Source organism: Oratosquilla oratoria, chromosome 14 (assembly GCF_046742065.1).
Source record: "Oratosquilla oratoria isolate Oo_2021 chromosome 14, ASM4674206v1, whole genome shotgun sequence".
Lineage (NCBI taxonomy): Eukaryota > Metazoa > Arthropoda > Malacostraca > Stomatopoda > Squillidae > Oratosquilla > Oratosquilla oratoria.
The window spans coordinates 66,210,948-66,236,367 of NC_134790.1; the positions used below are offsets into that span (position 1 = coordinate 66,210,948).

The window sequence follows — 25,420 nt, forward strand, 5'->3', positions numbered from 1 at the left end:
GAGAAATGTTCATAGTGTATTGGTTGGTGAGGTTTAATGTATGTGTGTGAGGGTAGTGTACAAGAGGATTGGGGGAGTGCTTGCATCATTCTACTTTACAAGAAAAAAGGAAATCAATGTGAATACAGACGCTCCTCAACTTACGTTTTAGTTACGTTCCGAACGGCCGAACGTAAGTTGAAAATGAACGTAAGTTGTTACTGTACTATACATCTGTAAATTCTATTACTGTATCTTATAAAACACCCCTAAATCATTAATTATACACACAACATTGTAAAATAACATTAATTTCAAATTAAATTCAAGCAACATAAATTGAGATGGTGGAGGATGAGGGGGAGGAGGAGGATGAGGAGGCAAGGCATGTTCAGTTTGTCATTTGTGCAATGTAAACAATGGACGCAGCGTCATGCGCAAGTATTGTTTGAACTACGGAGAGCGCGCTAAACTAAAAAATTCACTCAATTTTTTTTTTCCCCTTTTTTTTACAATTTTTTTTTAGTCAGTTCAAACGTAAAATCGGAAAAATGTAAAACGAATGAACGGAAGTAGAGGAGCATCTGTATAGTTATTTTTGTGGGATAATTTTGTTGAGTATGGTTGGAAAGGCATATGGAAGTGTGTTAGGAGGATTAAGAGAGGAACAGAGAGAGTAATAGATGAACAGTTTGGGTTTGGAAAGATAGAGGGTATGTAGATAAATTTTTTGTAATATGGTAGGTTTGCTCTCTTTTTGGCGGGGGGAGAGCATAAGGTAGAGATGTGCTTTTAGCACTTATGGATTTGGAGAAGGGTTATAATAGGGTCCATTGGAAGGTGTTCCAGATGTATGGATTGTGGGAAAGCTATTAAAGGCTGTTACAAGCATTTACATGAGTATTGGAGCTTGTGATAAGGTTGCGAATGGTGAGTGTGCTCTGCTTGTAAGCAGTTCTTTTTAAAAAACTAACTTTTTTCTCAGGCCGACAGTCAAACTCCTCTTGTTTTCCTTTTTGAATTTGTCTATTTTCTTAATGACAACAATACAGTCTTATAAATGTTCTCCAACAATCATCTCCAGCATACAGGTACTTAACAAATTTAATTTTCCTTGAGTATGACAAGTCACGAATAAAGTTCTTATATTTTAATCTATTAATAGTTCATTAAGTAAGGATCAAATAGTAAATGTAATAAATGTATGACATTACAACTGAAATAGTTTTGGAACGTCTTCATTCCTGCTTCAAAACTAACGAAACTTGCAATGACTTTAGAGCTCAAGTAAAAAGCTTAACTAAAGTAAACTCAGGCAACCTTGTCCATACAATCTTTAATATTCTCCATACCATAAGGGGCAAAGCCACTTGTTTCCACAAGATAACTACAGTTCAATGAAAGAATATCACATAAGTTTAAAAGTAGGTGAGGTAGATATGTACCCACTTAAACAACCCTTCTTGAAATCAACACAGAGTAAATCATAACCTAAGCACTTAGAATTAATATGCAAATCAATTTAAAGGATTCAATACCTTCATAGTATAGACATTTCATAAATCTAATTTTTGAGGCCTCTTAGCCCTAGAACCACATCTTAGGGAGATTTTCTCCCGAATGCATGTGGGTGACACAGTGATTTTACCTTTGCATTAAATCACGTACAGGATTAACATAAAGTACTAATTAAGTTTACATATTCTAAAGTTTAAGAGCTACTCTTTCAATGTTTATTTTATAATAACCTGTTTTGAAGTTAAGCATTTTTTTTTTTTTTTTTTTTTCTCTCCAAAAAAGGGTAAAATTTTCCCGCCGATGTGGTTCACGTTCATCAAAAACAGCGATGTGGGTCTAGGGTTAATGGGATGACCTCTCCTTGAACACACATTATCATCAATAACATTTGTATTAGAACTGATCTGATAACTCATCAGCACTCATTTCCACTTCAGGATTACCAACTACTGGTTCAGAAGTATCCTTTAAAACATTAGACAAATGAAAATTTATCTCCAAATCATGTAGTCTCTGAATTTATCTATTAATTACACTCTCTAGTTTTAACATCTACAGGGTCTAACAGATAAATCCGTACAACTTCTTATCACATGTTTTAAGATTAATATCTCGGGTTATAATAAACAGAGAGTTATGAAATTTTCAGTATATTTAGAAAAGGCAATAAGAACAATGATTTCATTCAATGTAACCACCTTCAGCTGTTATGACGCTTTCAACGCGTTTACGAAACTTGGATACAGCGTTGATGATCTCAGACTTTGATAATGAACCCACAGCCTTCTTGATGTCTGTCTTCAGGGTTGTTATACTTCTGTGTGGCTTGTCACATGCCTTGGCCTCAATTCGCGCCCAAAAATAATAATCTAAAGGGTTTAGGTCTGGCGAATTTGAGGGCCACAACTCTTTGTTCCAGAACTGCACATTTGACCCTTCGAGAAGGTTGGTGGTTCTCTTCGCTGTGTGGGCTGGAGCCGAGTCTTGTTGGAAGACAAACTGGTTGCCACTAGCCTTATCTTTCATCCAGGGTATTATTTTCTCTTCTAGAACTTTGCAATAGACAACGGCATTGACTTTCTCCTTGTTGTTGAAGAAGTGAGTGAAGACGTCCCCTCAGTTGACACCACACAGAGCACCATGACACTTGCCGGTTTCTTCGTCGTTGTCTTGTGTTGAACCTCTGAGGATGAGGAGGCTATCCAGCGATCATTCCGCTTATTGAAAGGCGCATCAACCGTGAAAATCTTCTCGTCGGAAAAAAACTTGATGACTGAGCCATTCGACTTCATCCAGTTCAACAGCTTTTGGCACCTGGTCAAGCGGATTTCTTTCATTTTTCATGTCAAAAGATGTCTTTTTCCTTGTGAGAATGAGGTTAATCCCAATTTCTTTAATGCTCTGTGAATTGTCATTGTGCTGACACCTCTCTTCTTTGCCAATGTCGATAATGGTAAGGCTGGATTTGCATTGACACTTCTCTTGAGACCAGCTAAAAAGCGAGGTGTTAGAATTCTGCCCCTTCTGGGCTTGTGAGCAGCTCGTTGGTCTTCGCCGGTCTCATCAAAACGTTTACAAACATCGTAAACAGTTTGTCTGGAGTATTTTAGCATCCTTATTATGGCGCTAGGAGTGTGACCCGCGCGACGAAGTTCGCATATGGCTGAACGTTTGGCTTGTTCCATTGCTTAATGTTTATTGCACCGGTGCTAGTATACAACTGGCTAAATTATTAGACAAATGGAAGTATCTGGAAACAATCAGAATTGCCATATGTTACTTTTTAAGTGCTTAAAACCTCTTCAAAGTTTGTACGGATTTATCTGTTAGACCCTGTACACTGCAAATTAAATCATCCTCCCAGGATATACATTTACAGTCACTCCAATAGGCCACTGCAATCGAGGCATATTATCTTCCTTGATTAGTACAATGCTATCAACTTCTAATTTACATTTCTGGTTAAATCCCTTTACAACAGGGGGGAGATTTGCTACATAATTTTTCCTCCAAATATTCCAGAAGTGTTCTAAGCTTTTGAGTCCCAAATCCTTTTCAACTACCGTATATTTCCGTGTATAAGACGACATTTGTATAAGACGAGGTACAAAATTAGAGCAAATTGTTATGAATTTATCTCATATCGGTAGTATAAGACGACTGCTAAATTACAAAAGCATCAGTGTATCAAACCTACCGTACAAAAAGAATTGTTTTGATTACGTTTATCAGCTGTTTTTTCCGCTTTTTCTCTTTTCTTTCTCATTACTTAACTGTATCCTTATAAATTCTAAATAAATGAAATAACAAAGCAAATCATGTATCATGATTATCTGAGAACACACATCAACTAACTAACAAAAATTATTTGTTTACGTTCCTGGTTCGACATAGCTCACTCCACCACACACAACGGAATAATGAAAGGAATGGAAGTTTTAGACAGGAACGACCTATTAATGTGGGACAACGGTAAAACAAGAGGACACGGAAAAAAATTGAAAAAGGATAGTTATAGAAAAAACTTGAAAAGGAACAGTTTCCCACACAGAGCGATAAATATTTGGAACAAATTAGACAACAAAACAGTATGTGCTAACACTATACAAGATTTTAAGATAAAACTTGATGCGGAGTACAAAGACGGGTCACCACGAGCATAGCTCCCCTCCCGTATATTACAACTAGGTAAATACAACAATCTTGCGTTTATCAGCTGCTTTGTTGGTCTGGGATATGTTTAGGAGTCATATAACAGCGAATTCTAAAACACGGTTGGCACGAAGCAATACTGATATTGCTGTTATTCCAGGTGGCTTAACTTCTGTACTTCAGCCACTTTATGTAAGTTTAAACAAACCGTTTAAAGATAACGTTAGGTATCAATGGAACGAGTGGATGACAAATGGAGAGAATCATTTACAAAAGGTGGAGCTATACGTAGTGCATCACTTGATGTTCTCTGCGAGTTTGTTATTATAGCTTGGGAAAGTGTTAAGGTCAAAAGTATCGTAAAATCTTAAAAAATGTGAAATCTCTAATGCCATGGATGGCACTGAAGATGATTTATTGTATGAAAGTGATGACGAAGCCGAAGTCGACTCACCGATACGTACGATGACGGCATATTTGAGGAATCTTGTGATATGTTCGAACAACTTTTCGAAACAGAGAGTGATTATTGTGATGAGTTTGAAGGGTTTTATATAAATAAATAAAGAAATAAAGTTTTATAATTAAAGTTTAAAATGTAATGTAATGTAATTTTATTTAAAATAAAGGTTTTAGAAATACGTTTGATGTGTAAACACATATTGATGATTAGAAATTAAGTTTTATAATTTTAAGATTTTCTGTGTTTTAAATGCAACTACTGTAATATACTTTTTTATTGATAAACGTTTTATGTACTGTAATCCAAAATTGTTATTTTCAGTCTTAAAAATTACTGAAAAGTTAGTGAAAGAAAAAGGTTGCTATGAACGCAACCAGTGCTCGATGTTTACATTTTTTCAGCTGTGTTAAATGCGTTTACATAGAGTAGTTAAAAGTACCGTAATTTCATTAATATAGAATTATTCCTCGTATTTATTAATTGCCATTTACTATAAAAATATGCCAATAATGTATAAGGTAAATATGGTTTAATTACCTTTATTACCAGTTCTTATCACAATGTGAATCATTTCCTGTGTATCGGTGGTTATCGGCAGGCTAGCCTACCAAGTCAACTCACGTAGAATTCAAGGTCTGATTTTTATAATGGTAGTATAAGACGACCCCCAATTTTAAGGGGTGAATTTTTTAATTTTAGGGTCGTCTTATACGTGGAAATATACGGTAATTAACTCTTCATAAGTTACAGTATGTGGTTTGATATCAACAGGGGGCTTAGATGTTATAGTTATAGCAAAAATAAAATGGGAAGGAGTTAGATAATGGTCTAAATCTGGTTCATCACTTACGAAGGTCAGGAGTCAAGAGTTTATACAGAATTCAACTTCTATAAGAATAGTCTCTAATTCTGCCTTACATATTCACTCCCAACATCTTTCTTAGCACTAACTTAAATTACCTAACAAATCTCTCAAACCATCCCCCCACCATGGAGACCTTGGCACATTAAACCTCTACTTAGATTGTAAGTGTCCAAATAACCTTTGTACTTCCATGAAGGCTGTAACAAAGGTTTTTGCATTATCATTATAAATTACTCTTGGAATATCTCTATGAGCTACAAATCTCCTTAAAGCCAGTATACAGTCAACCAATGACATAGACTCTGTGAGTTCAAGATGCACTGCCCTAACTACAGCACAAGTGAAAAGTAATATATAAAATTTCTTTCTTGGAAAATCAGCACTAAATAATGGGCCAGCAAAATCTATCCCTGTAACAGAAAATTTGCCGGAGTAATTCTCAAATCTGGCAAGGGTGCAGCTGGTTGACTGCATGGATGGCTGTCATGCCTACAACAGCTTAAACACTCTTTTACTACAGTTTTGGTCATTCTCCTTAAACCAAATATATAAAATTCAGTTTTTAGGGATGAAATAATACTATTAACACCAGCATTTACGTCTCGCACATTACGAGAGGTAAATGGAAGGGTAGTGGGTCAGGGATTGGAGATGGTTAAAGAAAATGGAGAAAAGTGGGAGGTGAGCCAGCTGTTGTTTGCGGACGACACTGCGCTTGTGGCAGGATCGGAGGAGGGATTGAGGAAGTTGGTGACAGAGTTTGGGAGAGTGTGTGATAGAAGAAAGCTGAAGATAAATGTGGGTAAAAGTAAGGTGATGAGATGTACAAAAGGTGAAAGTGGCAGTAGACTGGAAGTGAGCATTAAGGGAGAGCGACTGGAGGAAGTGGATAGTTTTAGATACTTGGGTGCAAATGTGGCAGGAAAAGGTGGAGTGAAGGAGGTAGAATGTAGATTGAGAGAAGCGAGTAAATGCCTTGGTGGATTAAAAAGTGTAATGAGGAATAGACATTTGGGAATGGATGCTATGAGGAGACTGTATGAAGGAGTGATTGTGCCAACAGCACTGTATGGGGCAGAAACATGGAACATAAGAGAGAAAGAGTTTGAATGTGTTTGAGGTGTCTGAGAAGTATGATGGGGATTACTAGGCTAGATAGAGTGAGAAATGAGGAGGGAGGAGAACAGGGGTGGAAAAGGAGTTAGGAGATAGGGTTGATGAAAGAGTATTAGAATGGTTTGGACACATGGAAAGAATGAGTGAAGAAAGACTAGTAAAAGAGGTATGGAAGGCAGATGTGGAGGGAGTGAACATGAGGGGACGTCCTAGGATGAGGTGGATGGATGGGGTAAAGGGGGCTTTGGGGAAGAGGGGAATATCTGTTGAGGAAGGACGGGAGAGGACAGAAGACAGGGGTGAATGGAGAATGGTTGTATATGGATGATGTTGTGATGCATGAGGTGGAATGGGTGGGGGGATGGGGGGTGAGGGATTTCTCCCCATCTCCTTTTATGCATGGGGGGACGGAGAGGGGGGTCACCGATTTAATGAAGTGACCTTGCTGTGGATGTGCTGTGTCTTTCGACACTACTTCTGACCCAGGGCAGTGGACAAGGTGCAGGGATGACCCGTCATCCAGGAGGTGCTAAGATAAGAGGTAGGGTGCAGGGGTGTGGAGTGTATTGAGGGATGGAATGGGTGGGAATGATTTTATGCCTTTTCCTTTTTGGCTACTTCCCTTGTAAGGGGGAAAAAGCCTTGGTATATGTATGTATGTAACACCAGCATGCTTTAAGAACTTGTGTTGAAACTGCACTAGAAAATTGTCCTTTAGGAAGAATTATTGGGTGTTTAGAATTATAACCTAAATAAAAAAAATTGAAGTCTACCTTTAATCCTTACAGCACCATTCTTATCAATAAATGGGTCTAGATTTCTTAATTTAGAATTCTTACAGACTGACCTTTGATTAGACAAAACCTGAATTTCAATGGAAAATGCTTCTCTTTGAATAACATAAGTTAATCTTGTCTTAGCATTATCTAAATCTTCAGCAGTGAAATAATTATTTCTTATAGTAACCCCTAATGATTTAGCTTTACAATTGTATATAAACCATAAAAGAATATCCAACAATTCTTAACAGCTTATTAAGATTATTGTACCTTCCTACATCAAACATGAAAGTAGCAGAGTAAACAGTTAGACATAATAAGTCGACAGTCATTAGGTCTTTATGAATATCACTATCTTGAATAATAAATGTGAGATTTGCAAATTTACTAGGACCATGAAACCAGAAGTCATTGTCTACGAGTTCTTCATCAAACAAACCTCGAGTCATTAAATCTGCAGGATTATCTACTCCCCAATAGTGATGCCAAAGACGAGGAGGGGTCAATTGTTGAATTTCTCTAACTCTGTTGTTAACATATACATCTCTTATCACTGAATTACTCCTTATCTGCCCTAAAGCAATAGTGGAATCTGTCCAACATGCAATTTTATGTTTGTTCTCAAAATCCAAAGCATTTACAACAAATCTTACTAGTCTAGCACAAAGTAATGCACCCATAAGTTCCAATTTAGGAATGGTGAGTTTCTGAATTGGCACTACTCTAGTTTTATCTTTGACCAATGATGATTGACAATTATTATTGATTCAAACTCAAATGTATGCACAATCCCCAAAACCCTTTTCAGAGGCATCTCCAAATCCATGAATCTCAATATGTTTAATACATAAGAACATAAGAATAAAGGAGACTGTACGAGACCATATGGCCTACACTAGGCAGCTCCGTATCCATCACCACCTGTCGTCCCCATCCATAAAGTTGTCTAATCGTTTTTTAAAACAACTGATAGTTTCAGCGCTCACTACATGGTTACTAAGTTTATTCCATTCATCGACCACCCTATTAGTAAACCAATTCTTGCCTATGTACCTTTCCAAGGTACATAGCAAAATAACATTATTTATATTCAGTGAATTTAAATCTTGTCTACTTTCCATTTCTTAAATTTGACTTTCAAGTCAACTGGTAACCTTTCATCCCAAGATAAACCTAATTTCCAAATATCCTGAAATAAAATCTTGGTATACATAATAAAGGGACTGATAAATCCACAAGGATCAAAAATCTTAGCAATCAAACTTAGTACAGTTCTTTTAGTATATGAAACTTAAATAGTAGAATAAAAATTGAAGCCAGAATAAGAAAATACATCAGTATCATTAGATCACTTAAGACCTAATACAGTATCAACTTGATCATCCCTTACAATTTGTATTTTTTTTCTCTAAACTTAAAATTTATTACAACACTATTAGAGGAAAGTTTCTCAAGAGACGTATTGGCATCAGTCATAATATCATATGCTGCACAATGCTTGTTAGCTACTTATACAGTGTTGGCTCCACTGAACCAATTATCAACATACATATTTCTTTTCAAATCTTGAACAACTTCACAATCAGGGTATTTACTTAATGATGTCTAATAGTGGCATTCAGAATAAATGGACTTGAGGTGTTCCAAAAATAATTCTATTGAATCTTTTATGTTTCATTCGAATTTTACCAGGCATAAGAAATCTAAGGAGATTTTTATCCTGACTGTTTAAACTAATTTGCAAAAATGCTTTAACTATATCAGTGCTAACTACATACAGCCAACACCTAAATCTGATCGGTATCTCGACCAAATCTGGATTAAGAGAGGGCCCTGTAACCATACAATCATTTAGAGTTCCATTGGGTCCCTAAGCAGATGCGTCAAACACTGGACTACCTTAGTTATACTACTACTTAGTTTTACTACAGGTCTATGGGGCAAATAGTAAATGGGTTTAGGTTGCAACATCTCTAAGGGAACCTCAATAATTTCTATAGGTTCATACTCATTTAGAATCTTATTATACTCAGCCTTAAGGTCTTCTTCTTTATCTACATACATATACCAAGGCTTTTTCCCCCTTACAAGGGAGGTAGCCAAAAAGAAAAAGGCATAAAATCATTCCAACCCATTCCATCCCTAAATACACTAAACTCCCCTCCACCCTCCCTCTTATCTTAGCACCTCCTGGATGACGGGTTATCCCTGCACCTTGTCCACTGCCCTGGGTCAGAGGCAGTGTCGCAAGGCACAGCACATCCACAGCAAGGCCACTTATTACATCGGTGACCTCCCCTCTCTGTCCCCCCCTGCATAAAAGGAGAAGACGGGGAGAAATCCCTTTAGGCTGCGTCAAATTTTGCTCACACATACTACCTCACCCCCCATCCCCCCACCCATTCCACCTCATGCATCACAACATCATCCATATACAACCATTCTCCATTCACCCCTGTCTTCTGTCCTCTCCCGTCCTTCCTCAGCAGACATTCCCCTCTTCTTTATCTAATCTAATTAAAAGCATATTTAATCTCTTCAGGGCTTGATTTTTATTACTCATTAATGTATTTTTAACTTTGTTATTCTTCCAAGGCAATTGAACTTCATACCTGCCATTCACAAATTCTATTTTATCCCTGAACTCCTTAACTACATTATCCTCCTTATGTTCTCTACTAGAAATGCCAATTGTTTCTAAATCCCAAAAGTTTGACATATCAGAATCAGATACCTCAGATATACATAAGAGCTGGGAGGAGGAAGACAAAAGCTGAATTAGAAGACATACTTGAAACATTAGAATTATCATAACATTTACCAATATTTCCAGACAAAATCCACCCAAACACAGATTTCATGGCAACAGTAGTTCCTACTTGTATGGAATCCTTAGAAGTTATGAGGTTCCAATAGTAGTCTAGACCAATGAGAATATCTATTTCAAAAGGAGAATTATCATCAAACTCATTTGCTAAATCTTAATAACAAAAAACATGTAAAACATGGGCTGGAACTACTGGTCTTACTAGTGGGTCACTTATTTTTGGAATGCTTGCAGCATAAGTAGGAATAGGTTCCCCTTTATCATTCAACACCTGTAATTTGTATGCATTACTTTGTATGTCCTTGCCAGAGGTATGACCACCAAAACTATTAGGGACTTCAGTTCTAGTAATCTAATCGGATTTACATTTCTCCACACACTTATATGTGACATATGTGCAATCACAACCACTGTCAAAGAGTATTTGGCATGGAAAATATCTTCTTTCTTATTCAAGTTCTTCACCTTTGCAGTTTGTAATACAGTTTTACTACTATCATTGGATGACAACATAGCAACTGTAGAGGAATCGTTTGATTTATCATTTACTATATTTACTTGAGGGGCTTCTTTTCTGTATGAGGGGATGGAGAGGGTGAGTTGCCGAATTAATGAAGTGGCCTTGCTGTGGATGTGCTGTGTCTTGCAACACTGCTTCTGACCCAGGGCAGTGGGCAGGATGCAGGGATGACCTGTCATCCAGTAGGTGCCAAGATGAGAGGGAGGGAGGAGGGTGGAGGGGAGTGGAGTATGTAGGGGATGGAATGGGTGGGAGTGGTTTCTATGCCTTTTTCTTTTTTGGCTACCCCCCTGTGTAAGGGGGAAAAACCCTTTGGTATATGTGTGTATATATGTACTTGAGGGGCTACATTTAACTTAACACCACATATTGTTACATTATGATTACCTTGACATTTGTCACATTTGACCTTACATTTTTTAGAAAAATGTCCCAGAGTTAAATATCTGAAACAAATACTTAATTCTTTTATACTTTCAAATTTCTGTTGACCATCTAATGCTAAAAACTTGACACTTAAAATTTATGATTAGTCTTACTATAAAAGACACAACTAACACTATCTGTTGTTGAAATGGAATATAAAGCAGAGGCTGTAAATAGACCTGACTTTCCTTTGCTAAAAAAAAATTCTCCACATTCCTCACAATAGGCTTAGGAACAGAACTACTGATATGGTTCTTGTACATCTCATTTCTCTTGAACTTCTATTTCCTTTTTCAACCACTTTAATTACCACTCAAGGTCACATTCATGGCCAACACAGTCTCTTGACATGCAGACCGCCAGGAGGAGTGGTGAGTTCCACTCCAAGTGAGGTTCTTGTACAATGCCTTTACATAACATGTCATCAACCAAGGACTGCAGCATGCCAACAAGAGTGAGGCAACCTGTAAGAGGGAATGTAAACATAATGAGCACCTGGTTGAAGAGCAGCTCTATGAACCACACGATCTGTAAGCCCTAATGGATCACCGGGCAAAGTCAAAGCCAAAGCCTGACAGTGGGTCACTAACAGTTCAATGAGATGAGACGTCTTGTTAGGAAAATCAATCTCACCAACAAACATTGGAAATATGGAGGCCAAGTGAGCCGTGTCACTCACTTGTGGAGACTGTAGCACAGAAGCTGCTATGATAGGTGGATCTTGGAAAGCATCAACATCAACTCTTTTAAAGGAGCCTAAGTGACTGCCAGGAGAGAGAGTGATAGGAGCACCTGTGACGTTGGTTACCGTAGCTGTGGTAACACGATCCTCGCAAATAGTAGAGAGAGTCCCTTCCAAAGCAAGGCGATGAACATGAACAGAGTCAGGCTGAGATAAAATGTCAGACCCAATTGGAGCACCTGAAATGCACACCGGAACTCGAACTACACTTGAAGGTCCAATACAGTGCTCTCCTGCAACAATAGCAGCACAAGAAAGAATAGAGTTAAAGCGAGGAGGCCCCTTCAAAGGCAACTGAACAACCTGGTCATGCACGGGAGGGGTGTCACAAATGGAAACTGGCCTATCTGTTGCAGGGATAATAAAATTACAGAAAGTCACTACACACCGACTAGGAAATATATCAATGCCATGTGCTGTAAGAGCATTGATACCCAAGAGGCAATCACTCATAAGGGCAAGACCAGAGACAACAACAAAAGTGACATGGAAAATTGTAGCATGTAAGGAAAACCTTAAGGGAATGCAAACAGACCCAAGAATAGACAAGGGGCACCTTGTACAGAATGTAAACTATTACAAAAAGGAGATAAAGGGAGATTGTACAAATCCCGGAGAGCATAATAAGCTTTTCTACTTATGAGACTACATTCTGCACCAGTATCTACAGTGACTAAAAGAGGTTTATTCTCTGTAAGAAATTGGAAGGTGAGTGACTGAGAAGACTCAGCAGCCACCAAGGATGATCTGTGATCTAACATTACTGGTCAAACCTTTGGGTTGTGAAATGAGTGCTTGTGAAAATGGGACGGAGATTGTCTGGGCTGAGAAGATGTCTCTGCTCTAAGCTGCAAAATCTTGAAACACTGATCAGTTGAGTGTTTACAAGGACCATGGATATGACAGTAGCTAAGCTTATCCTATGGTTGTACTCTAGAGCGGTCATGCATCACATTAGAAGAAACATCTGATACATTCCTACGGACAGGGGACTGTCTTGACTTGTGTACATGACGTTTACGACGAAAACAAAAATCACTCGAATGACCTGACTTGTTACAATAGGTACATGTGAGTACAGGAGGGGAAAATGTAAAGGAAGGGGAGCTGCGAGTAGCCACTGAAGACTGTTGGGGTGGAGGAGAACTAGGAGCGTTTGCTTGTTGCTGGGTACTGCTAATACACAAAGAACCAGAAAGCACTTCCCTAAGTTTACATGAAAGCTTTCTTGCAAAAGAAAGTAGGGTGCCATCTGTCTTATAGCCAAGAGAAGAGGTAGCTCTCCTCTCAAAAGGTGCTAAGAGAATTATGTTATATGTCGGTCCTCGACCAATAACATTTCTAGTCTCGTAATTTCATTCACAAGGCCCCTTGCCTTCGTTATGTCAGTTTCACTAATTCCAAGTTCATCTTATTCAGAAGGCCCCATACCTTGTACTTCTCATACTTCAGACCAGTCCTTAGGTTAAGGAAAGTGGTGGAATTTTCTTTTCTTCTTACTAAATTTACACTGTCTTTGGTTACACACAGGATCTCTCTCTCTCTCCGTCTCTCGAGATCTCCATATCATACGCCAAGCCACCTTCGTCTGACGTCACCAATTTTTCTCATCCAATCTCCTCTGACTTCTCAAATAAATGTCACTCCTTATGGGCGTGACTTTGAATTCATGCACCAATAATTTTCCTTCTCCTCCACCTTTTTCTCCAATCCAGAAGGCTGTTACATTGTCACAAGCAATATCGTTTACCTCAGCATTTGTCAAACGAAAATAGCTTTGCGCTTACACCTTGTTACATTAGCATATTTCATCGCCGCTCCAACCCTTGTTTATAAACAGTAAAATCCAAGCTAACGAAAGTCTGACTCAGCTATTATCGCTTGTCGGCTGTTGTTTACCTATACAGGACGGCGACTAAACAATCCCCGACTCAGCACTTCAATACACCAGTGTTTCATAACATTATTAGCATTCGTCTCCATCTACCTCTGCATCTACCTAATTGTCTACCTCCATCTACTGGCCTCTTACAGTATAAAAGAAACTCCAAAATAAGGCAGAACCTATCCAAAGAGATAGTGCCATGATCAATCCACTCTGAATAGAAGAGAGAATCTAAGGCTTCAACCACAATTTTGCTGGCATGGGCCTGAGCATGCCTGTAGTCAAGAGTGCCCAATTTGGATGTAAAAACATCAGCTAGATTATAACACCATTGAAAAGAATTGCCTACGTGGGTATCAGAAATATTTTGTAGAAAATTCGACCGAAAGAGGTTGTAATTATACCCTAAAGACTTGGGGGCGAGACATGAAGCAGATAACATCTCAGAAGCCAAAGAATTAGGCACAAGCTGTGACCTTATGAAAGAAAATTTCTCTGCCCCCATAGTAACATTAGTATTGACAATACAATTTTCACACTGGCAAAGAAAATCAATGGCTTTATAATGGGGATCATCACCAGAAAATTTAATAGCAGAAGGAGCCTGAGAGTAAACAATAACACCAATTTTCTTACAAACAACCAAAGAAAATGTGACCATCAAGAAATGACGTCGCAGAGGAAACAAATGTGACCATCAAGAAATGACGTCGCAGAGGAAACAAATGTGGCCACCAAGACAATATGCCTGGCTTTGAGTATATGAAATTCATATATATATATATATATATATATATTTCCACAATCTCAAAAGGAGATTACAGGAATGCTTATGGCAAGAAAATATATATACAACAATGATAATTCAAAATAACCAGCCTTTCAGAGGTGACGCATTGAAACTGCCAATCGTGCAGGCCAATTCTTCATTCAATCTAGGCATGAACAGTAATCTGTCCTTATACAGTCTCCAGGTTAATTGATACAAACAAAGTAATCATAGGGAAGCATTCCACCAATACTGAAGATGATGATAAGCCAAGGTTCAAAACCAGAACACGAAGAACCATGAGGCATTAGTCTCTGAATGAAATCACGTGGCACACCTTGCAAATACACTGTTCCTGAGCACCATCACTTCTTATAAAGTTACTAAATCCTGTAAATCCAGAAACTAGAAAGGGAGAAAAGAATGAAAACGAACAAATATAAGTGTAATATGCTGGCTGCCTCCAAAGTTCACAACAATGCAAAGGTCAAAGTTGCATTTGGAGTACTTTTGAATGTTGAAAACACAAAGTTCACACAATAGCAAATGTTTTTAATGCATTGCCACCATTTTATGTAATAGGGGTGGTCAAAGAAACACTGAATTTGAATAAATTAGTAATTGTACAGCACTACAAAAACAATATGTGCACTCGCATTGGAGACGAGACTAAGACTAATTGACGCCAAGCTTACTCAGCATGGGAAAACATGCACAATTTGTCTTGGTTCTCTTACAAAAAGGCACAAATAAATATACAATGACAATAAAATCAGTATACAATAATAAATATACAATACTATTAGTATGTATGTATAATATACAAGGTATGTTCAATGTTACCATTACATGTTGACCCCGTGCCCACAAGTGACCTGACCCAAGGTATGCATACCCTCTGTGACCCAACCCCTGACCACTCTAATGATGTCCGTACTGACCATATATTTGACCCTGTCACAGCCCCCTCAGTTGGTCCCATAAATGATCAAATGTCTCATATAGTTTCTCATCTTGTCAAAATTGGCTCTCCTGAAGTCTGGTACTTGAACGTTATTCGTACTTTTTAGTTCTTCCCAAATAATATTAAATCTTATTTCTTGATGATCGCTAGAGGCTATACTATCTTCCATTTTTTGTTATTAGGTGCTCATTATTAGTTAAGAGTAAGTCCAGAGTATTCTCTCCCCTTGTGGGATCAGTAATCATTCATTTTAGGAAGTGATCCTGCACCACATCAAAGAAAATTCACTTCCTGTTCTACTAAAATATCCCAGTCACTGTTTCTATAATTAAAATCGCCCTTAATCACAACATTTTTGTACTGGGACGCCCTGTGAATTTCATGAATCGGGGGATCAGTCTGCTCAATGCGGAGGTTAGAAGGTCTATATAGGACGCCAATAAAGTTTCTTATTCTTGCCTATAATCTCCACCCAAATAGGTTCTATCCTCTTCGTTAATTGGATTGTTGATAATACACTTTATTGTATTTTTAATGAAAAGTGCTACTCGTGCCCCACTCCTACCAACCCTATCCTTGTGGAAAAATTTATATCCTTCTATCTCAATTTCCAGAAGGAAATGTCTATCAGCCATATTGATCCAGGATTTAGTAATAGCTATAATATCAAATCTCTCTACGCATGCTTTACATAAGCGCCAGGAATAAAGCTAACAGAGCATTAGGTTTCATTCCTAGGACTGTTATGAATAGAAGTGCAGAGGTAATCAAACTATCTGGCATTAGTGAGACCCATCCTTGACTGTGTGGTACAGTGTTGGTCTCCGTCCTATAGAATGGACATCAATTCACTAAAATCAGTACAGAGGAGAATGACCAAAATGATACGTGGACTTAGAAATTTACCGTACAAAGAAGGGCTTAGGCATTTTAACTTGCACTCTCTGGAAATGCAGAGTGGAGTGATCTAATAGAGGTGTTCAAGTGGATCAAAGGCTTTAACTAGGCTGATACAAATAAGGTCATCATACTAAGAAAACGGGCCAGGACTCGTAATAATAGATCTAAATTAGACAATTTCAGATTTAAGAAGGAAGTAGGCAAGAACTGGTTTTCCAATAGGATGGCCAATGAAAAGAATACTGGTAGATTTAGTAACCATATAGTGAGTGTTGAAACTAATGATTGTTTTAAGAAATGGTTAGGCAACTGTATGGATGGGGATGACAGGTGGTAATGAAAATGGAACTACTTAGTGTAGACCTTATGGTTTCTTGCAGTCTCTTTCATTCTTGCGTTCTTATGTCCTACCAAAAATTTGCTCTCAAAGTCTAATTTGTGTGTTTTCTCCTTTTTCAGCAACGAATTTAGCAGAGTGGTTGCTGAGGAATATCTACATTATTTTGACTTCACTGGCGACACTTTGGATATAGCATTGAGAAAGTTCCTAGACAAATTTTGCCTGGCAGGTGAAACTCAAGAAAGAGAGCGTGTGTTAGTTCATTTTTCTAGAAGATTCTTGGAGTGCAATCCTGGCACCTTCAATTCTCAAGGTATTTATTTCTGGATGATGAATGTACACATGTTTTTCATTATCAGATTTTTTGTTGTGAAAGTGGTTATTCAATATATAGTAGAAAAAATGTTTACAGTGTAGTGACTATGTGAGTATTTAGAATTAAAAATTATCTTGTTTATGCATTAATTTATTTATTCTTTTTAACAGATGCAGTTCATACTTTAACTTGTGCACTTATGCTTCTCAATACTGACCTGCATGGACAAAATGTAGGAAGAAAAATGACATGTGGAGAATTCATAGAGAATTTATCTGAATTAAATGATGGTGAAAACTTCCCCCGTGAGGTGCTCAAATCTTTATACCAAGCTATGAGGACACAACCTCTTCACTGGGCTACGTGGGTTGAACTTCTTTTAAAGTATTTTTAACTATTTTGTTTGCCATAAATACACCCTCTAGTGTGGACATTCACATGTAGGGACCAGTGATGGATACTTGTGCAAGGTGTTCTCCAAGATGGGTGTCAGAGAGAATTGGATTCCAGCCACCTGTATTCAAAGCTTTACACTCAATCATTGTACCCATTAAGCCTAAGATATCTCTTCATTATGTGCAGCTATATTTTCTCCATCTTCACTCTCATAGCTGACTACAATAACTGCTCCTCTTCTCATCCTATTATTACAAGCTAGTGTCATAGAAACAGCCCTACATAAATATAATGCAGACACAAGTCCAAAGTTTCATCCAAGAGAGATCTGTTTGAGGGCCTATGGACCACTGCCACCTGCCGTAGTGCTGCAGGTGTACAGTCAAGGAAATGGTGTTTTGCTATTATTTTATAATTATTATTTTCACTGCTATGATTGTTTTTATTCTCTTTCTCCACTCTCTTCTCTCCCTCCTCTCTCTTCTCTCTCTTCTCTCTCTTCCCCCTCTCTCCTCTCTCCTTCCCCCTCTCTCCTCTCTCCTTCCCCCTCTCTCCTTCCCCCTCTCTCCTCTCTCTCTCTCTCCCTCTCTCTTACTCTCTCTCCTCTCCCCTCCCCTCTCTCTCCATTCCCCTCTCTCTCTCCTTTCCCCTCTCTCTCTCCTCTCCTCTCCCTCCTCTCCTCTCCCTCTCCCCTCCCCTCTCTCTCTCTCCTCTCCCATCTCTCTCTCCTCACTCTTTCTCCCTCTCCTCTCTCTCTCCTCACTCTTTCTCCCTCTCCTCTCTCTCTCTCCCCTCTCTCTCTCCCCTCTCTCCCTCCTCTCCCCCCTCTCTCTCTCTCTCTCCCCCCCTCTCTCTCTCTCTCTCCCCCTCTCTCTCTCTCTCTCTCTCCCCCCCCCTCTCTCTCTCTCTCTCTCCTCTCTCTCTCTCTCTCTCCCCCCTCTCTCTCTCTCTCTCCTCTCTCTCTCTCTCTCTCTCTCTCTCTCTCTCTCTCTCTCTCTCTCTCTCCCCCCCTCTCTCTCTCTTGCTCCCCCCCTCTCTCTCTCTCCCTCCCTCTCTCCCTCCCCCTCCCTCTCTCCATCCCCCTCCCTCTCTCTCCCCCCCCCTCTCTCCCCCCCTCTCTCCCCCCCTCTCTCCCCCCTCTCTCTCTCTCTCCCCTCTCTCTCTCTCCCCCCTCCCCCTCTCCCCCTCCATCTTTCTCCTTGCACTTCTCACTGCTCTACCTCCCACTTCCTTCCTTTCTCTCCCCCCCCCCAGCTCTCTCTCTTTCTCTATTTCTTTTCTCTTTCTCTGTTTTCTTGGCACTAGCATTTGTTCCAGGGGTACTTTTATTTTGTAGTTCTGAAAAATGGATAATAAATCCGCCCATATTCAAAAATTGTCGACCTCCTCTCCTCCTTCTAGATGTCCCTGAGGATCTATCTCTTGTTCTTTGGACTGTGCCAGGGATCTTTTGCTATCAATTATATTTTTTGGACTTTTCACATTTGTAGAGCTGACAAATGCTACCTGCTTCCCTCCTTGTATGCCTTTAAACTGGTGACATAGCAGCTCTACCTCATTAACCCCTTCACTCCGGGGCACATCGCACGTCTGGCAGCATTAGCTGCCCGACGTGTGATGTTGCGTCATATTAATCGCATTTTAAAAAATAAAGTCAGTGCTCAATCGTTCGTTCTCTTTCACCCGTGAATTTTGATAACCATAGAAAATATGATGAAGCCAGTTTAGAGAGAATGAAGGTTACGTAGGTACGACTACAATAAATATAATCAAGACGCTGACGTCGACATCATCGCGTACCAACTTGCTCCTCATGACGCCTACGTAGGCGTCACCGTATGGAAGTGGTTAACACAGATAACAGTCCAAAGTCTCTTACCAGAGATCTGAAAGAGTGCCCGAGGACTATTGCCAGACACTGTGGTACGGGCTGTTTCACATAGTGAAACTTGAGGCATCAGGTATCATTTTTAGTCCTTGTTACCACCTATCCCCATTTTCTTCAGAAATTTGTTTTCTAAGCTCACCCATATTCTCTCTACACCCTCCCATCTTTCCCTTTATCTTATACTCACTTTTCACTGTTTTTCAGGCCTCTTTAATTATTATGCATGTGTTAAATTTTAAAAAGCATTATTTTTAATTCATTCATTTATTGTTACAGTGATGATGACTCCGAAAATGCCAAAGGTGCCCCTGGAAAAAGCAGCAGTGATTCCTCCAGTCATGTTGTGGGAAGTAATCCGTTCTTGGAACCTCCTGCAGGAAGTGGAGTGGACTACAAAAAGGGTTATATTATGCGGAAGTGCTGCACAGACCCAAATGGAAAAAGAAGTAAGATTGCCTTCCTGACACCCCCTTTATATATATACATACATACATACATACATACATACATACATATACCAAAGGCTTTTTTCCCCATTACACAGGGGCCAAAAAGAAAAAGGCATAGAAATCACTCCCACCTATTCCATCCCCTACATATTCCACTCCTCTCCACCCTCCTGCCTCCCTCTCATCTTGGCACCTCCTGGATGACAGGTCATCCCTGCATCCTGTCCTCTGCCCTGGGTCAGAAGCAGTGTTGCAAGACACAGCACATCCACAGCAAGGCCACTTCATTAATTTGGCAAACCCCCCCCCCCCCTCTCTGTCCCCCCATGCAGAAAAGGAGAAGGGGAGAAATCCCTTCGGGCTGCATCAAATTATTTATCATACATACTTCCTCACCCCCCCCATCCCCCACCCACTCCCCCTAATGCATCACAGCATCATCCAGACACAACCCTTCTACATTCACCCCTATCTTCTGTCCTCTCCCGTCCTTCCTCAACAGACATTCCTCTCTTTTGCAATGCCCTTCTTACCCGATCCATCCATTTCATCCTAGGACACCACCTCATGTTCACTCCTTCCACATATGCCTTCTACACCTCTTTTACAAATATTTTTTCACTCATTCTTTCCATGTGTCCAAACCATCCTAATACTCTTTCATCAACCCTATCTTCCAATTCCCTTTCCACCCCTGTTCTCCTCACCCCCTCATTTCTCACTCTAGCCTAAAAACCCTTATCATACTTCTCAGACATTTCATCTCAAACATATTCAAACTCCTTCTCTCTTCCTCTCCTATGTTCCATGTTTCTGCCCCATACAATGCTGTTGGCACAATCATTCCTTCATATAACCTCCTCTTAGCATTCATTCCCAAATGTCTATTTCTCATTACACTTTTTAATCCACTAAGGCATTTACTCGCTTCTCTCAATCTACATTCTACCTCCACCCCCACTCCCTTTCCTGCCACATTTGCACCCAAGTATCTAAAACAATCCACTTCCTCCAGTCTCTCTCCCTTAATACTCACTTCCAGCCAGCTGTCACTCTCTCTCCTTGTACATCTCATCACCTTACTTTTGCCCACATTTATCTTCAGCTTCCTTCTTTCACACACCTTCTCAAACTCTGTCACTAACTTCCTCAATCCCTCCTCTGATCCTGCTACAAGCGCAGTGTCATCAGCAAACAACAACTGGTTTATTTCCCACTTTTCTCCATTTTTTTTTAACCATCAACCCCTGACCCACCACCCTTGCATTCACCTCTCGCACCACCCTATCCATATATAGATTGAACAACCAGGGCGACATAACACATCCCTGACGAAGTCCCACCTTTACCTCAAACCATTCACTCTCCCCATTTCTAATCCTAACACAAGCTCTACTACTCTCATAAAAACTCTTGACTGCTCTTAACAGCTTTCCTCTTATCCCATATATCTGCAGTTCCTCCCACAGTGCGTTCCTGTCTACCCTATCATAAGCCATTTCCAAATCCATAAAAGCCCAAAAAACATCCTTACCTTTTCCTATAGCTTTCTCACATATCTGTCTTACCACAAAAATCTGATATATACAACCCCTACCTGTTCTAAGACCACACTGTTCCTCACCAATTACTCCCTATCTTCCTCTCCTAATCCTCTCAATCAAGACCATTCCATAAGCCTTACCAGCTACACTATATATATATGTATATATATATATATATATATATATATATATATATATATATATACAGGTAAACGTCGACTTACGATGGCCGCGACTTACGATTGTTCGACTTTACGATGACGACGACGACGACGACGATATGATAATTTAACCCCTTCCATACGGTGCCGCACACGTAGGCGTCATGAGGAGCAAGTGGATTCGCGACGCTGCCATATCGGCGTCTTGATTATATTTATTGTAGTCGCCCCTGTGTTTTTACATTCTCTCAAATGTGCCCTAAATCCCATTCTCTGTGGTTTTCAAAATTCGCGGGTGAAAGAGAGAACGATCGATATAAGCGGTGACTATATTTTATGATGCGAGTATTATTACGTCACGTCGTACGGCTGGCATTGGCTGCTGCCCGCGAGATTTAAGTTCTGTACTGAAAATACATATTATAGTGTTTGAATATGGTAAAAAGGATGAAAATAATTAAATAAACTACTGTACATGTTTAATATGCTATATTCAGTATCTCTGGTGGTTAATATACAGGTAGGCTAGGTACAGTGACCACGGAACAGAGTGGGGATCGACTTACGATGAGATCGTCTTACGATGGCTCTATCGAAACCTAATGCCATCGTAAGTCGACGTTTACCTGTATATATATAGTACAGCGGATAACCATAACAATTGTGCAAATTATGACTAAAGCATGCATTTTTTACTAGTGTTAGTACATCCCATAAGGTTCATTTTAAGATCGGGAGGTAAGTCAGATTTGACCTCTGAGGACCGTGAGAGGTCAATGACCTCTCGCGGTCCTCAGAGGTCAAATCTGACTTCATGACTGAATGACACACTATTCAAATCCCTAAGGCTTTTTTTGTTTGAAGAGTGGGAACAAAACCGATTGCATGATATGGTGAACCTCATTGACAAACACCCAGATGTCCTGACAGAATTCAAGTCTGGGAAGTTTGTGGTACACAAGACCAGCAACAAGTTCTCTGCCATGGCAATTGACCAATGTCATGAGCAGAACAACGCGTTGGTCAAAGGGTCTGGTGGAGCTATTGGACTGACAGGAAACCCTGGGGCACTCAGAAGCTGGATGGTGGCAGGGACCAGAAATAGCCAGGATCACAACAGAGTTTGAAGAGATGGCGGTAAGAGGACATAGCGGTGCTCACGACAGTGGGCATCTTCATCATGACCAGAAACCTGGAGTGCAAGCAGCCTATATGAAGGATGTCAGAGCACTTATAGCAGTGTTTCAAGATATGGGGAATCCCTTCCTAGAGAACACTCAAGATCTACTGGTCCTTACATAAGAACATAAGAAATAAAGGAGACTGCAAAAGACCATAAGGCCTACACTAGGCAGCTCCGTATCCATCACCACCTGTCATCCCCATCCATAAAGTTGTCTAATCGTTTTTTAAAACAACTGATAGTTTCAGCGCTTACTACATGGTTACTAAGTTTATTCCATTCATCGACCACCCTATTAGTAAACCAATTCTTGCCTATTTCCTTCTTAAATCTAAATTTGTCCAGTTTGTACCCATTACTGCGAGTCCTGCCCTGTTGTTTTATTATGATGACCTTGTTTGCATCACCCTTGTTATAGCCTTTGATCCACTTGAACACTTCTATTAGATCACCCCGCACTCTGCGTCTTTCCAGAGAGTGTAAGTTTAGGTGCCTAAGCCTCTCTTCGTAAGGCAAATTTCCGAGTCCTTGTATCATTTTGGTCATTCTTCTCTGTACTGATTCTAATGAATTTACGTCCATTCTGTAGGACGGAGACCAAAACTGTACCGCATAGTCAAGGATGGGTCTAACTATCGCTAGGTAGAGTTTAATAATTACCTCTGCACTTCTATTCGTTACCGTCCTAGCAATGAAACCTAATGCTCTGTTAGCTTTATTTCTGGCGCTAATACACTGCTTCCTGGTTTTAAGGTCCGGACTCACCAGAACTCCCAAGTCCCTCTCGCACTCAGATTTTTCTAAAAACGTGTTATCTAAGTTGTATCTATTTTCGGGGTTGTGGAGCCCTACGTTTAACACGCTACACTTAGAGATATTGAAGTTCATTTGCCACTTCACCGACCATGTTAACAGCTTATTAAGGTCATCCTGCAAAATCTGGGCGTCGTCTCCTGACCTAATTAGGCGTCCTATTTTAGTGTCGTCCGCAAACTTACTAACATCACTATTTAACCCTTCGTCCAAGTCGTTTATATACATAATGAACAACAAGGGACCCAAAACCGAGCCCTGGGGAACCCCGCTAGTAACATTGCCCCACCTAGATTTTATTCCATTTATGGTGACCCGTTGCTTTCTGTTACTAATCCAAGCTCTAATCCATTCTAACACTTTTCCTCCTATGCCATGGGCTTTGATTTTATTTAGTAGTCTCTGGTGTGGCACTTTGTCGAACGCTTTGCTAAAGTCAAGGTAAATAACATCGTAATTTTCATTGTTGTCTGCCGCCTTATATACCTTAGTGTAAAAGGATAGAAGATTAGTCACACATGACTTACCCTTGGAGAAACCATGCTGTGAAACACGAATTAAATTATGCCCTTCAATGTGTTCTCTGAGTCTATTTACTATTATTGATTCAAGCATTTTTCCTATAACCGATGTCAAACTGATTGGCCTGTAGTTGCATATAGACGATCTATCTCCCTTCTTAAAAACAGGAACAACGTTTGCCTGCCTCCAAGCAGTTGGAACAGAACCAGTATCTACCGATTTATTGAATATTTCAGTTAACTGGTCGCAGATTTCAAATTTACACTCTTTAAGCATTCTTGGAAAAATTTCGTCTGGACCCGGAGATTTTGTAGCTTTAAGTCTGTCAATCTGCTTGACTACTTCCTCTTTACTAATGCTGATATTAGTTAGACTACTTTCTTCATCCCCTCTGAAAATCGGATCGCAGTCAGGTACTTTATCTAACCTCTCATCAGTAAATACCAATAGAAAATAATTGTTAAACTCCTCACTCATTTTTTCTTCCGATTCAATCATGACATTTTCATTGTTTTTAATTGGTCCTATTCTTTCTTTATTTTTTGTTCTATAGAGGTGAAAGAAACCCTTTGGGTTGGATTTTGCTTGACTGGCAACCTTGATTTCATAATTACGTTTCGCTGAACGTGTATTCCTTTTAACCAGCTTTGCCATTTCGTTATAACTTGATCTAAGGTGTGATTCCCCGTTTTTCATTTTTACGTAAAGTCCTCTTTTCATTCCGATCTCATGTTTCAATCTGTCCGTCATCCATTTGGGAGTATTACTATTTTTCCGTATTGACTTTAGGGGGATAAATGTATTTTGTGCATTAATAATTAGATCAGTTAGATTGTTATACATGTCATTTAAATTACTGACCTGACTGCTGGGCCCTCGCCCCCAATTGACCTGCCCTGAGGTATGCGTAGTACCCTCTTTGACCCAGACCTGACCTAAGGTATGCTTCTTACCGTCCATGACCCACACCTGACTAGCCCCGCAACGAGAATCAAGAATGTCTGAAACGTCCGCCTGGCTTTTCGTATTCAATTTCAAATAGGTTTTTATATTGTCAAAGTTTGCTTTCCTGAAGTCTGGTACTTGAACGTTATTCGTACTTTTTATTTTTTCCCAAATAACATTAAATCTTATTTCTTGATGATCGCTGAAGCCTAGACTATCTCCCACTATTACGCTGCTAATTTGGTGCTCATTATTTGTTAGAATTAAGTCCAGGGTATTTTGTCCCCTCGTAGGATCGGTAATCATTTGTTTTAGGAAATTGTCCTGCACTACATCTAGGAATTTCTTCGCTTCATGATCTCCTATTAAAGTTTCCCAGTCAATGTTTCTATAGTTAAAATCTCCCATGATTACAACGTTTTTGTACTGGGACGCTCTGTGAATTTCATGAATCAGGG

The 25,420-nt window shown here is 39.5% G+C and overlaps 1 protein-coding gene across 11 annotated transcripts in view; it reads left to right on the forward strand.

Annotated features, from left to right (window-relative positions):
- Positions 1–25,420, forward strand: part of LOC143032905 (uncharacterized) — a 211,914-nt gene that overhangs the window by 97,914 nt on the left and 88,580 nt on the right. For all 11 annotated transcript variants that reach the window (XR_012967149.1, XM_076198154.1, XM_076198155.1 and 8 more), the window contains 3 exons: positions 16,865–17,058; positions 17,232–17,424; positions 19,622–19,791. Coding sequence is in view for 10 of the 11 variants with exons in the window: in XM_076198154.1 (XP_076054269.1) it covers positions 16,865–17,058; positions 17,232–17,424; positions 19,622–19,791 (557 nt within the window). In the remaining variant the exon portion in view is untranslated. The remainder of the gene's footprint in view (positions 1–16,864; positions 17,059–17,231; positions 17,425–19,621; positions 19,792–25,420) is intronic.